This window comes from Aulostomus chinensis, chromosome 14 (assembly GCF_037954235.1).
Source record: "Aulostomus chinensis isolate RoL2024-O1b breed Wild chromosome 14, RoL_Achi_v1.0, whole genome shotgun sequence".
NCBI lineage: Eukaryota > Metazoa > Chordata > Actinopteri > Syngnathiformes > Aulostomidae > Aulostomus > Aulostomus chinensis.
The window spans coordinates 4,248,478-4,261,331 of NC_141333.1; the positions used below are offsets into that span (position 1 = coordinate 4,248,478).

Consider the following 12,854-nt stretch of genomic DNA (forward strand, 5'->3'; position numbering starts at 1 on the left):
CCAAACTTAAAATGCCTTATGAAACCTCTGGCATTTCTATTCAAATCAACAATTAAACAAAGGAAAAATAGACTGAATACAAAACTAACCTCTCCAGATGTTGTTGTTTTTTGTTTTTCAAATTTTTAATATCTTACCTCCGTGTTTGATTTCACTAAAAGTCAGATGAGCTGAATTGTGCCCCACCACTGACAGTGCATTTACAGCTTTGGATAAACTTCACATAGTTGCAAACAAGGAGGGTGAAATCATCACCACAAGCCTGATGTTAGTACCGTCTTCCACGGTGGCTCAGGAGCTTCAACAAAGTCCTGCAGGAAACCTCTGCGATCTGCAGCAGTCCCTACTGACTCTGGTTACTGTAAACAATGTACAGACTATAAAAGAAGTGGATGTTGCTTATGGGTCTGAAAAGTGAAGCTAATTTGATGGCGGGGGGGGGGGGGGCAACAGTTTGCAGACAGAACTGTCAAGTGGAGAATCTACTGTTTTGTGCCATGATACCAAACAAATCAATCAACTTGTTGGGGTTGGTGGATTCAAATGTGTGCAAGTGCGACTGACGAGACTGTAGGGCCGTGCTCTGGACCGGGGCGTCCTCAGGAGGAGGGCAACGCCAACCTGCCTGAGCACCCTCAATCCTCTTCAGCATCACCCTCTCATCAAAAACAAGATGGGTGCAGCCAAACTGCCAAACAGAGAGCCCGTAAACTAACAGGCGACATCCCCCTATCTACATCCACATCTTTTATAGTCTTATATCACTTTCCCTCATATGTTTGAGGAAAGAATTTTTTAAAATGAAACTGCTGCACATCTTTCGTCAGGGACCCAAATAGTTAGAAATGACTGTTTCCTATTTCTGAATGCCCAAGCCAGAGCGCATGTACTCATACACCACGTAGCTGATGCTGACAGCCGGCAGTACTTTCATAAAGTTGGGCAAGATGCCACGGTAGAGACCAAAGAAGCCTTCCTTTTCCAGAATCTTCTTCACCATTAGATTCATCGGCAGCTGCTCTGAACCTTCAACAGACGCTGAGAAAAGAGAGGTTGAATCAGCACCATAAAGCATATTTTGACCTCAGCGCAGTCAGTTAGAAATGACAGTAATAGAGGTTAAAGAGCTGAAAATAAACGGTGATTATTGTATGGATTTAAACATTAGCAGCTGAGAGTCAACACTTGCAAGAAGTTAGACATTTTCTGAAATACAATTCTTATCCATCTTCCTGAAGGTTTAACAAGAGGATCAATATAACCTTCTTGTCTGTCCATTAAATCCAAAGCTACTGCTTTAATTAGCTTAGCATAAAGACAAGGCAGGGGGACTGGGGTTTAATCCAGTTCCTTTCACCAACCAGATGCGACTACCTCTTTTGTAACTTTAGCTAACAAGCTTTGCCATTCACTAATGGCATCCAGAGCTTCATATCTTTTCCTCTGCCCTAATCATACAAATGCGCGTTTGAGCAACAGAAATATCTGACTTATAAACCACAATGAAGTTATCTCCTAAAAAAGCTAAGTGAAGTCAGATAGGAGTAGTATTAAGTGGACTCACTGGAAAAGATTTAGCACTAAGGGACCTCTCACAAGCACTTCAACACAACGTAAGTAATCCAACATCACAAGCCTAACCCCCTCCTTTCAATCTTTTAATAATTAAGTGATTCGTACCTTGCGCCTGCATCCTGGTGCGGACCAGAGCCAGGGGGTAGCTGGCCAGCTGGCCACAGGTGCTGGAGATGGTACCACAGCCCAGCAGCACCAGCACTCCTGGGTTAGCTGTGTCTTTAGCGTAGCGGGACAACCAGAGGTTCTTCATGCTCTGTCAAGGATGAAGCAGGTGTTTGTGTCATAGCAGTACACGAGGGAACCAAACAGGAGTTGTATGGATCCACTGCCACGCACCTCATACACTGCCAGGTCTATCCCAGCATAGGGAATGATGCCCAGAATATTAGGAATGTAGCCCTTGTAAAAAGCCTTCACTCCTTCCTTCTTCAGAATTTTCTTGGCACAGTCAAACATTCCTGAATACTGCCCTGTCTTCCTCAGTGTCAGACGGGTTTTCATCACCTGATACGACAAAGGATGATCAGAGCGGGTCTCGCATGGGCGTTTCAGTGAAAGCCAGAAGATCAGGTTCAATAATAAGTGATCATGTTGTGTGTCATCACTTGAAATTAAACCACAATGTAGGACAAGGAAAGACAACATTAAATCAAGAAGGAACAGACCCTAAATATTGTATTAACAGCATACAGGGGCCTGTGAGTTATGGAGGGTGGTGGCGTTAAGTACCAGCCAGCAAAGCTCTGCTCACCTCCATGGGATAAATGGCTGTTTGTGCAGTTGCTCCCGCCAGCGATCCAGCCATGAACCTCTCGTGAGTCTTGACCTTTCCTGGTTCACTGGACAGCAGCTTCTTATACTGTGAAACAGCGTCAAGAGAAAGTTACAGGACAACAGAGTGACTAAACCAACACTGCTTACATTCACGCGGATAGCAATATTCTGATATAAACCCCATATAGAGAGATGCTGCCGTGTCAGCAGCAGGTTCTGATGACCTTAATCTGAACAGAGTCATAGACGGATTGAGCAATCATCAAATTAATTGTTTAGCGTTCAGATCTTTGCCCCATTATTGAAGTTATACACTTCAGTCGCGCTATGAAGTCCAACCAAAGTTTTTGAAACATTCTGCAAAGCATGCAGCAGTCAGGCTTTAGGATGCATGGTTCAGCCTCCAGAGGTTTGTTACAAATTCCTTGAAGCACAAAATTTTACATAAAAACGCTTAACCCGTGCACCGCAGTGACAACATGGCATGGTATGGATGTATTCATTTAAATTATAATATTATGTTGAATAATTAAAAGGCTCTTCAGACTGAAAGAGTATCATGCAATGTTTAAGGACTAACGTGTGGGATCTAGTCACATCCAGCAGTGAAACCAGGGACTCTACACCCCTCGCACGCCCCTCTCTCTCCAAGCATGAGGAGGATCGATGGTGGCCTGTCGGCTCATTTGGATATGATCCAACAATTGTCAAAATTTGGCCTTTCCAACCGAACTTCTTACACAAAATATTGGTAACAAGCACTAACTAGTAGTTCAATCAGCTCAATTGTACCGAAAATCCATCCTCGATTCTTCCCAGCCTTAAAAAGCAAACGTGTGCTTGGAGGGGTTCAGGATTTACCTGCTCGTAGGCCATGAATTTGATGGCAGTCTCAGGGGCAATCTTCAGGACATTAATACCATTTCCTCTCCACAGAGATGCCACACCTCCTTCTTTTAACATTTGCTTGAAACCACTGACCAGGCTGATCTTGTTGCTCTTGGAGGAATGCACCTGTAGACACAAAAAAAGGCATGCTATTTTTATGAGAGGTGTGTAGAAAATGAATCACAAGTTAATCATCTGAATGACTTCATTTTTAATCTGTAACTTTCTCCCCCCAAGCACACAGGTTCATCGTACTTTGATGTAACGGACTGAATTTTTTAAAAATTTGTATTCTCATTTTTTTCCGTAAAAACCAAAGATTGCGACCAAATGTGAGGTTTGTACGGAAGATTATTAAGGCCACCCATGAGAAAAAAAAAATTAGAGGAGGTAGATTTTTTTTTCATCCCGTACTTCGAGAAAAAAGTCGCCAGAGAATGTCTTGAACAGTTGCAGTTTTCAGCACAGGATCTTAAAAGTCCAAATACTGATAACTACAGCGTGTTTGTGAGCTAAAAGAGAAAGTATTTCTCTGTTACTAAAGCCGAGTATAGTTTCACCAGTTCATTTAACTGCTTGCTTGTTGTTACAGTCTCAAAAGGTCAACTTTATTCTCAACGTTGTATTTCAAGTTTTTTCCCAACATTGCGTATGCAAGTGCATGATGAAAAAAAAAATCTACCTCTTATTTTTTTTCTCTCATGGGTGGCCCTAATTCTCTCCTGTAGGTTTGACATGCAAATCGACATGTAAACTCATTGTTGCCCTACGGCTCATGCTAATGAAATTAGCTTTTCTTTGCTAGCCACCCCAGTAATTATTATGCTTCCCCCTACTGGTGTGGAAAGTGAACTAGGAAGTGCTACCTTGCTTATGATCACGAACAAATTGTAACTTCTAGTGAAATCAAATAAACGGAGCCAAACAAAAAAACAAAAAAAAAGTTAAAGCGCCACCTTATTCTGAATGGGGTTTATGGATATTTTAAAAAACACACAAATTTGACACACCTGCATGAAGACCTTCATTCTGTCCAGCGGGGCCGTTCCCGTACGGGACACCGCACCTGCCATGGCCCCCGCCGTCAGCTGCTTCCACCACATCCCAGTGGTCTTCTCCTCCTCTGTGAACTCATCTGGGATGGTGAGGCTGTCACCAATGTCCAGCACCTGCACACAAGGGGAGGCAATTCAACACAAGCCACCGTCCTTGCAGTCCCCTCTCCTCCCCGCGAGCAGGCCAAACATGTAGATTAACCAACAATGTTATCAGAGCGCCACCCTCAGACAATCCCTGTGTTTTAAACATTTTACATTCAAGATCTTACAAAATCTAATCTCCAGTCTTTAGTTTGTCCCTGTAGAAACATAACGGTGCAGTTTCGCATGTTCAGTGGAAGAGGATCCACATCCTAGACATGAAAATATAATTGTGAATAAATTTCCATTTCTGTGAACGGATCCGCTTTAATCCCACAGATTGGTCCTTTAAAGCTGAAACACGAGGGGTTTGTTCTCCAAAAGCTGCCAAAACAATCCGAGCCTGTAACGCCAGCAGATCAGGTGCGATTTGCTTCCTGGAAAAGGTGAATATTGATGAAGTATAAAAGAGGCGTTTTGAAATATTAATTCAAATCCCTGGCAGCAAGCTCTGGAGTTTGAGCATTCACAGCCTCACCTTGAACCTAAACCTGGCCAACCAGCCAAACACCTTATCCTCATCCCAAAAGTTGCATAACTCCAAGAGAACTCCTTGCACAGCACTTAAATCCAGTTGCATCATTAACACCCTCTTAACGTGATGCATGGGGAGTCAACACAATAATGTGAAAAGCAGGAAGGTTCCTTCAGTGAAGGTTCTTTAAAGGTTCAATAAGACTTTACCAGAAAGGCCTTGTGAATCAATGCATGCCTGTGTGTTGCTATACAGAAAAGTCTTTTACTATGAGATTTTATTACATTTCTGTTCTCTTTGGCACTTTCATGGTTAGCCAGAGGACCACAAGATATATAAAAGGCACTGTTTCAATCCAATGAAAAACCTCCACCAATAACAGCCTCAGAAACTCTGTTCAATTCACCTCCAGCTGTTTTTACTGACAGGAGGTTCTCATCTTAAGTTCATCTCAAGCTCGGCTGTTGCTAGATTTTCAAAGTCATTGCGATGCTGAAACTTAATTAAAAAGTCAGAGCGCAATACAACGGTCAATTACTTTCACGTAAATTAAAACATGAACATTTACGATCCTCGGAATATGGTTACTGAATAATTCTGACACAGAAACAGGAGCTTTACAGTTCCAAAATAAACATCAGCGCCGTTTGAGTTATCGTTACATTATCTAGTTTGTCCACCAAATATTCCTTCAGATTCCTACACTTTAACTTCCTGTTTCTTACCCAAAAATAAAAATCTACACATTATACTGTAGTGCAGTGTGAGTTGGTGATACTGTGATATTGCGATTATTGTGTGTACCTTTGTGATATAATAAACAAGTTAGGAACATGAGTCTACTTGACTTTCAAGAAAAAGGCACACAAAGTACAGATATTCTGATCCTCAAGCGTGTAAACTTCAACTAGTAATAAAAACACCAAAATATTTGAGTGATGCTGTTTAAAAAAATTAAATGGCTGACAATCAAAAATATCTTCAACAAAATAAAGTAATTTCATATTCAGTGCTGTTCAAAACAATAATTGTAGGTTTGTTTATTCGTGCACCATGAGTGTACTACTGTATACGTGACACCAGAAAACTGGAAGGGTTCCACCATTAAAAAAAACCCCACTCCAAACAAGTTTGAGGAACCTACCATTTCTACATCCACCTCATAAATCAAGCCATCGTCATCCAAGTCGATGAAGAACCAGTTTCTCTGCTGCTGCTGAAGCTGCTGCTGCTGAGGCTGCAGCAGAGCCATGGCCATCGCAAGCCTTTTAGAAAGCTTCAGAACAATTCAGTCCCAGGTGATAGAAAGTTCCTCCTGAACTGATCAGGATCCTTCAAGTGACTCTACAAAAGTTCCCGGTCAGATGAAATATGGCTGCAGGTCCAGTTTGGGAGGATAGCTCCAGATTCTCTGGTGCTCAGTGAGTGAGAGTACTGGAGCTGCTTCACTGCTTCAGGTCCACGATGCCTCATCCCAGCAACCTCAGCCTTACCTGTCCTGTACTGTTCTAGGCTCACTTCCTCTCTCCTTGTTCTGTCCCAATCCCACTGACAACTTAATCCCCCTTTAGGTCAGACTGAAATTAGATTATCTCTACCAAGTTTAGCAGCCACAGGTTTATTAGAGCCTGAAGGTTGTGCCAGTGAACAGAGGCGGCAAATGTGAAGAGATTAGCCATTGACTAGAGCTGGCTGTGTTTCTGACATGCAGCCGTAGTAAAAGCCAAAGGAAACCTTGACGACTGCTGAAAATAAATTCTATGGCTAACACGAGTCTATGAGACTTGTACAATTTGTTCAGGATAATCATGCTGAACAAAACAGAATCCAGGTCTTTGGAGAGGCTCACTTGTGTGTAAACTTACTGTGAAGGTGGACACAGAGTTGTTGGATGTTGCGTTCAGGTGCTTGTGACCATGAGGGGACGAGTCGAGGGAATTAGAATAGTTTGGTACTACAGAAATACAGGAGACTTCCCCGAACCACAGGCCAACCATCCATCAGCGAACAGACCTTAGCTTACCGCTGTATAAACACTGAGACAAACATTTGTTTTCTCTCTCTGTTCTGGTGTGCAGCAAGTAGTTCTAGTGTGTCTTCGGAGCATGAAGACTGTATGCTACGAGGTCACGCATCCTCTTACCGTGGTGTGTTTCCAGTATCTGATAATGTCCTGCAGGCTGGTAGCTGTGTTAAACAGGAAATGTTCTCTCCATTCATTCCAGTCCACAGTCATGGTCCCATCCACATCGATACTGTACAAGGATGGACAGAAGACATGGGAATTGTTCAAAATGTATCTAACAGCAGCATTTATGCTCATGTTCTTGAAGCATGTCCTAACTCTTTACCATTGTTTTCTCTCTCTGCCATTCTGACACTCAAATGACCCTCAGCCTCGGCCGAGTTAGCGTGCTGGGCTTCTCTACTGTCCAGCCACTTTGAGAGAGGGTGAAAACTCACCTCTCAACCACAGAAAAATTGTTAAAACTCTTGGTTTGGAATGACACTCCACAATAAAGATAAGAGGAAGGAATGCTGTTTGACTGCAGGGAGGAATGGAAGTGAATTGTTTGAAAAGTTGCTACAGCTAAACTATTAAAAACTTCCATTGCGGTTGTATGATTCCTGTTGCTTTGACATTTGACCTCCAGGTTTCATTTCTCAACAATATGGTTGAGTCACAGCGAACATTCATTTCTCCATTTGAGGAGATTCCATTCCAAAGATATCGTGTTCATGTTCCACACGGATGGACAGACGGAGGGACAACCCAAAAACAGCCCATCAGCAGTTTAATGCCTCTGCATTCAACCAGGCAGTTGGGAGGCTTCATCTATGCTAACTTCCTTAGCATGAGCTGGGAGGACAAAAGCTCTTAATGAACCAGCCTCTAATCCTCCTGCTGCGTTCTCCTTCAATCATTTCATTACCTCTGACGTCGTTATTCACCGACGTCAGTTTGCCAGTCAGCAGATCAAACTTAGATTGAGAGTAAAAATAAAGACGTTTACTGATTGCTACATGTATCGTATTTGTGAAAGGTCAATTTAGACATGCAATTTTAAAAAGTTGCATCACGGTGCACTACAACCACATGCAACGCCATTCACTGTCTGGAGTCACAGAGAGAGAGAGAGAGAGAGAGGGAGGGAGAGAGGGGGGGGAGACATAGAAGAAGGGAGGGAGGGAGAGGGGGAGGGAACAGTCACTCAGTGCCAAGAGATTGTGGTGGAGCAACTTAACAACCATTTCTTAAAAATCTTGCAGTAACATATTTACTCCATTACTATCCAATCCAGCCATTGCCGAAGCATTTCTAGGCAAACTTTTGATATAGAATTGATTTTCTTCAAATGAATTCATGCCTTCTCCAATGAAATGGGCCTCTGTCCTCATCTGGCCTCTCTCTCTTTCATTTCCTGCTTCCGTGGCTGACACACTCATCAATTACTGTCTGTGGTTTAAGACGATCTGATTCACTGTCACGCTCATCCTGCTTCACTTCTCTTTCAAGGTTTTCACGATCACGTTCCCTCCAGCTCCCTCTTCTGGTTACGCAAACGTAAAAAGGAGTGATTCAGCAGCTGCCCGAACAAACCTGGCTGGACCTGTGAGCTCTTCGTGCTCCGGTCACATCGAGAGGTTTCTTTCTTAATTGGGAGTTAGGAACTCAACATCACCTTGCTCCAGTTATGCATGTATGTTATCATTTATTACTCTGGCTACTGTCTCCAACTCCACTGGGACCTAGAAACGTCTTAATCATGTAGCAACTGGTCTCATTACACACTGAACTGGTTATCAGCCCCTCACACTGGTCCCCAGGCCCCATCGCTCTTATCACAAGTTGGCTTTTACTTTTAGTTCAAACATCTCAGGAGAGAGAGAGACACACACACACACACACATATATATATATAAAAAAATATATATATATATATATATATATATATATATATATATATATATATATATATATATATATATATATATATATATATATATATAATCTTGCAGCTGTAATGCAATCCGGAACAGAAAATACCTCTGAAGGATCTTCTCGGCCTCCTCCTTGCTGATGTCCAGTCCCAGATCTGCGAGTGACTGCTGGATCTCCATGAAGTCAATTCGGCCTGTTGAGAAAAAAAAAAAGATACATTTTGCATTTCAACAAAAAAGAGAGAAGAACCTCTCACTCACCTGCACAGAGGAGGAGTAGAGACACACAGAGCAACTCAGGCATCACCTCATTCTTAGAAACACAACATTAGCTTCATGCTTTTACTCTCAAAATTAAAATAAATAAATAAATAAAATGACAACTGGACTGATTTCTCAAGCAATGAGAGATTGTGGTCCACTGAGAGCATAACGACCAATTCATGGACCAGTGGGGTGGGGGGGGGGGGGGGGGGGGGTCAACAGCATACCATCCAGGTTTTTGTCCAGACTCTTGAAGGTCAGTTGTAACTTCTTCTCGTGCTCCTTCAGGTACTTGGAGAACTCGTTGAAGTCGAGCCCGTCATCTTTGTCCTGGTCTCCAGAGGAAACGATTTTCTGAAGGAGACACAGCAGATTTGTGAATGAGTTCATGTGACGGGAGGTTCTGGTTCTGCCGCCATCTCGTCCTCTTACAGTTGGTGGTTAAATCTTGATGAGCGCCCCGGACCTCACGTCCTGTTCGCAGGCTTCCGTGGCGTCAGCGACTATTTGCTCATTTGGGATTCATGTTGCTGTTGTGCTTCTTCTACTTTAGCCAGAGAGGTACCGTTGGTACCGTATGTCTGTTCGCAGGATAAAACATGAGCTAAAAGGTTCATTCTGACCAAACTCTGTATCAGAGGGGAACAGCTTTGCGTTCTGCCACTTCCCTCTGGTTCACCCCAGCATTTGGCCTATTTCATTCTTTGACAACAGATATCAGGAGCAAGGAGAGAGAATCAGGCTTTGCTTTCTGCCTGTAAGAATGAATTCAGGGCTAAAAAAAACAAAACAACAACAACAAACATGTCAAATCTATTTGACCAATGTGGCTCATTGCTGGCAACTTTCAGGCTTATGACAAAAATCAGTGACTAGTCAGTGCTCCTCTCCACACTTCTCACATGATTTGGATTAAAGAATTTTTCTCTGAAGCCCAAAGAGGTCAAATTATCTGGCTAATGTTATCTGGTTTTAATAGCGGAGCGCGTATGATAGCGTTGCTCCTTACATCTCATTTATCTCACTAAAAGGAAAGATTTTCTCGCATCCTTGTTTGTTTTTCTACTCAATTTAACTACCTAATGCTGTATAAAGTGGTAAAATTTACTGCATCTTCACCAGGTGCAGCAGGAAAAAGTTTCTTGCACTGTGACTCATAAGTATTACCGCAATTACACATCTTTAAAAAATCAGAAGCGGGGCGTAATAGGGAATCAGGAACATTTGCTGATAAATCTTTGTACTTTTACTAGAGCGACATGATTGATGAAAGGATGTTTACCTGCAATGGAGTATTTCTACACTATGAGTGCTTTTATTTGGGCAAAAGAGTCAGAATATTTCTTCCACCACTGCTGGTGATCAGAGTTCATTTATCAGCATCCATTAATCATCTCATTACCACATAGTTACTGGTACTTATGGCGCCTGCTCACCCACAGAGCAGTAAACCTTCCTAACCTTTGCTCCTGATGCTGCTGTCAGAGTCATCAGCCTGAAGAATTCTCTGATTAGTGGATAAACAAAGGTGGAACCTTCCTCTTCAGCCGCAACCCACAATAAAAAGCTCACCGACCCCTCGGAGACTTGTGCTCCTGCAATTCCTCCTCAGACGCTTTGAACAACCAGCCTCAACTTGCTGCCGTAAGTCTTGAGAAACCAGTCGCATGCACACTTCAGAAATGACACTCCCACTGGGAATCCCGCGCATGATGGTTTCCCACCCACACCTGTACAGGTGTGCAATCAGGAGGGAGTCAAACCACAAGCGCTTAGAGGTGAATCGCTGCTAACGGCTTTGATTTGGCCTGCCAGCTGTTATGATAGTAATCAATAACTTAATGATATTCATAACTGGACCTGGAATTAGGAAAAATTAGGAAACTGGTTGCATAGAACTTGATTTAAGGACAAATATGACTTTTGTAATCCCTCAAAACTGGAGGCGAACACGAAGGCGGAGACATACGGCACGGATGAAGATGATCCTGCTCTTGCTGAGGAATGACAGGGTTAAAACTCTACGAACGTCATGTGATCGTTTCAAAAAGGGCCTCTGGGATGAGAGTTGATAACACAGGAATAAAAGATGCATCTTATTCATGTAGTTTCATGTCTTTAGCCCAAAGTGGACCAGCCACCACAGAAGTAGAGGTCTCGCACATGAGCGTGATCCACATTATCGACGAGAACCGCCGATATCTGATCATTTACAGCTGATTTGGTTGATTGCTGACATTTGCCAATATCTGTTTTAAAGATAAGTTTATGATATTGACATTTTGTTCCACTGCAAAAGAAAAAAAACACATATAAACAAAGTGAATTTGGAAAAAGTAGCATTTTTGTCAATTTCCCAAATCATTTGGCAAAGCCTACACTTCATCATGGCTTCATCATAAACAAGAAGAGCCATGATGGCCTGATCATCGGCCATCAGACTATCACCCCGCATCTTTAACCCTTCCTCAGTTACACAGATTTGTTCTTTAGCGGTGTGCCAGGGATGAATTGTTTAGCAACGTCATCAGTTATGGCAGCATCACTGTGTGATACTGGTTCATCCTGTGGCTGTTGCTCCCTCCCATCGCCCTTTGCTCTCTCTCTCTCTCTCTCTCTCTCTCTCTCTCTCTCTCTCTCTCTCTCTCTCTCTCTCTCTCTCTCTCTCTCTCTCTCTCTCTCTCTCTCTCTCTCTCTCTCTCTCTCTCTCTCTCTCTCTCTCTCTCTCTCTCTCTCTCTCTCTCTCTCTCTCTCTCTCTCTCTCGAACCCATGTGATACTGGTGATTGAGTCCTGGCCCTACCTGAGCGGCTCCCTTCCCGGTCCGGATGCCCATGGCAGCAAGGCCTGCCCTCAGCTCGGAAACATCCACTTTTCCATCCTTGTTGACGTCCAGTTTCTCGAACAACTCCTCGTATGTTTTTGACGCATCTGCTGCGCACCGACAGTCCGTGAAAAACAGTTTCCTTACAACTTGGTACATGGTTAAACTGTCAGTGGACAGTCCGGGCCCGCAGGAATCAACACACACACACACACACACACACACACACACACACACACACACACAACCGAGATGGGAAATTAAACTCGTCCAGAGAGAGAGAGAGAGAGAAAAAAAAAGAACACCACCAACTGATTCCAGCGATTGGCACTTCTGGTTTCAAGCTCGGGGTTTCCGCCGTGCAGCTTGGAAGAGAAGAGTCCACATGCGGATAAATGGTGTAGAATCCGCAAGATGAGACGGTACAATGTTGATTTGTTTCTTTTTTTCTTTAAAGGAACCGGATGAGGTAGGTTGGAGAGCAGACGGACTCGGCTGAGTTTGCCTTGGGGACCTCCTCTTTTTACTGCGCAAACATCAGAGACACACCCTTCACCAGGAACCACAGGGTTTCCAACTCATTTAAGACCTCAAAGCTGCTTGTTCTGTTTTCATATCCCTTCCCCTACGGTTTCGGTATATTTTCTTCATAGTTTTGTTGTGTTGTTGTGGTAACAGTCACTCACATGCACGCGCATGTATGTGTAAAATCATCGCTGCAGCCACAGCAGCTTCTCATGGTTTGTTTCAGCTTTGTGACTCACACCTAAAGGCATCTGACAGCTGGCTACATGTAGTCCCCGCCCCCAACTTTTATCATTCGCCCTCTCAATTGTTGCCCCAGTCGTGGATTTGGGGAGGCCCGATTAAGTGCGGTTCTTACATCGTGACGTAGCAGTACCTCAGTTATA

The 12,854-nt window shown here is 43.2% G+C and overlaps 1 protein-coding gene across 3 annotated transcripts; it reads right to left on the minus strand.

Annotated features, from left to right (window-relative positions):
• Nucleotides 1–424: 424 nt before the first annotated feature.
• Nucleotides 425–12,651, minus strand: slc25a24 (solute carrier family 25 member 24). 3 transcript variants are annotated; one of them, XM_086223806.1, is made up of 11 exons: nucleotides 12,252–12,651; nucleotides 11,923–12,109; nucleotides 9,348–9,474; nucleotides 8,963–9,050; nucleotides 7,058–7,169; nucleotides 4,251–4,409; nucleotides 3,214–3,366; nucleotides 2,330–2,437; nucleotides 1,915–2,082; nucleotides 1,681–1,831; nucleotides 425–1,038 (listed from the first exon to the last, which is right to left on the minus strand). In XM_086223806.1, exons 2-11 carry the CDS (start codon nucleotides 12,100–12,102, stop codon nucleotides 857–859), a joined length of 1,428 nt encoding a protein of 475 aa, XP_086079932.1. In that variant the 5' UTR covers nucleotides 12,103–12,109; nucleotides 12,252–12,651; the 3' UTR covers nucleotides 425–856. The 3 variants fall into 3 exon arrangements, with proteins under 3 accessions (XP_086079932.1, XP_086079931.1, XP_086079934.1); XM_086223805.1 differs by having other exon boundaries at nucleotides 11,923–12,646; XM_086223808.1 differs by lacking the exons at nucleotides 11,923–12,109; nucleotides 12,252–12,651 and adding an exon at nucleotides 10,582–10,758.
• Nucleotides 12,652–12,854: the final 203 nt, after the last annotated feature.